The 1,472-nt window shown below is 38.2% G+C and overlaps 1 protein-coding gene across 1 annotated transcript; it reads left to right on the forward strand.

Annotated features, from left to right (window-relative positions):
* Nucleotides 1-738, forward strand: LOC141601668 (uncharacterized). Its single transcript, XM_074421962.1, has one exon. The coding sequence runs from the start codon at nt 1-3 to the stop codon at nt 736-738; it is 738 nt and encodes a 245-aa protein (XP_074278063.1).
* Nucleotides 739-1,472: the final 734 nt, after the last annotated feature.

Here is a 1,472-nt window from a genome sequence, read left to right on the forward strand (position 1 = left end):
ATGGTGGATGTGGATATTATTGAGATCCATGCTCAGTATATTTATGCTAAGGTGAAGGATAGGTTCAGTAATAAAAGTTTTTATGCTACTTTTGTTTATGGTCTAAATAAAGTGGAGGAAAGGGAACCATTATGGGAGGGGCTTATAAGGTTGACTGTTCAGGATCCTTGGATATTGTTAGGAGATTTTAATAATGTAATGTATGCAAATGAAAGAATAGGAGGAGAGGTTAGAGATCAGGAAGTGATCCCTTTTCAAGACACTGCAAATGATTGTGAATTGCAAGATCTAAAGTCCTATGGGGCTTTCTTCACATGGAATAATAAGCAGTCTAGTGCTACTAGAGTTTTTAGTAGGATTGATAGAGTGATGGTGAATGATTGTTGGCTGAATGAGTGGAGTGACTATTATGCCCAGTTTAATCCTGAAGGGGAGTTTGACCACTGTCCATGCTTGATTTCTGATGGGGTGCAAAAGGAGATGAAAAAAAGAGCTTTCAAATTTTTTAACATGTGGTGTCGAGCACCTGAGTATAATCAAACAGTTAAGGAGAATTGGGATAGCCCTATCTATGGCACTGCTATGTTTAAGGTCTGTAAGAAACTTAAGATGATGAAGCCTGCCTTGAAGAAGTTGAATGGGTCTCTATTCTCTGGTATAGAAAGGAATGCTGACATTGCTTATCAAATCATGATTGATGCTCAGAAGCAGCTGCAGCGAGATCCTTATAACTGTTAACTAATGGATAAGGTAAAACAAACAAGAGAGTCCTATCATCTATTGGCTATTTCTAGAGAGGAGTTCCTGAGGCAGAAGGCTAAATGTTCTTGGGTTAAAGAGGGTGATCTTAATACTGCTTTGTTCCACCAGGCAATAAAGAAGAGACAAATGCATAATAAAGTTCTTCAAATTCAGAATAGGGATGGAGTTGAATGTAAGGATCCAGAGATGATTCTGGAGGCCTTTGTGGAGTATTATCAGTTTTTGCTTGGTAGTAGTGAAGAAACTGAGGATGTGTTGGCTCATGTTGTTGGAAATGGGAAAAAGGTGGATAGTGATAGCTAGGATATGATGTGTAGAATTCCAAGTGAAGAGGATATTAGAGCTGTACTCTTTACTATTCCTGATGATAAAAGCCCAGGCCCTCATGGATATACTAGTAAATTTTTCAAAGCCAGTTGGAGTACCATTAAAAAGGATGTTTGTGCTACAGTACAGGACTTTTTCATTATTGGCCAGCTTCTTCAGCAGATGAACTCCACAAATCTCATTCTCATTCCAAAGGTAGATGTTCCTAAACATGTGAAAGAGTTTTGTCCAATTGCTTGGTGCAATACTATGTATAAGCTCATTTCAAAGATTCTGTGTGAAAGACTGGCTGATTCCTTGACTGACATAATTAATCCTGCTCAGTGCCTTCATCAAAGGGATATCTATCCTTGGTAATATCTTGATCACACAAGATTTGGTCA

This window comes from Silene latifolia, chromosome 9, assembly GCF_048544455.1.
Source record: "Silene latifolia isolate original U9 population chromosome 9, ASM4854445v1, whole genome shotgun sequence".
NCBI classification, from domain to species: Eukaryota; Viridiplantae; Streptophyta; class Magnoliopsida; order Caryophyllales; family Caryophyllaceae; genus Silene; species Silene latifolia.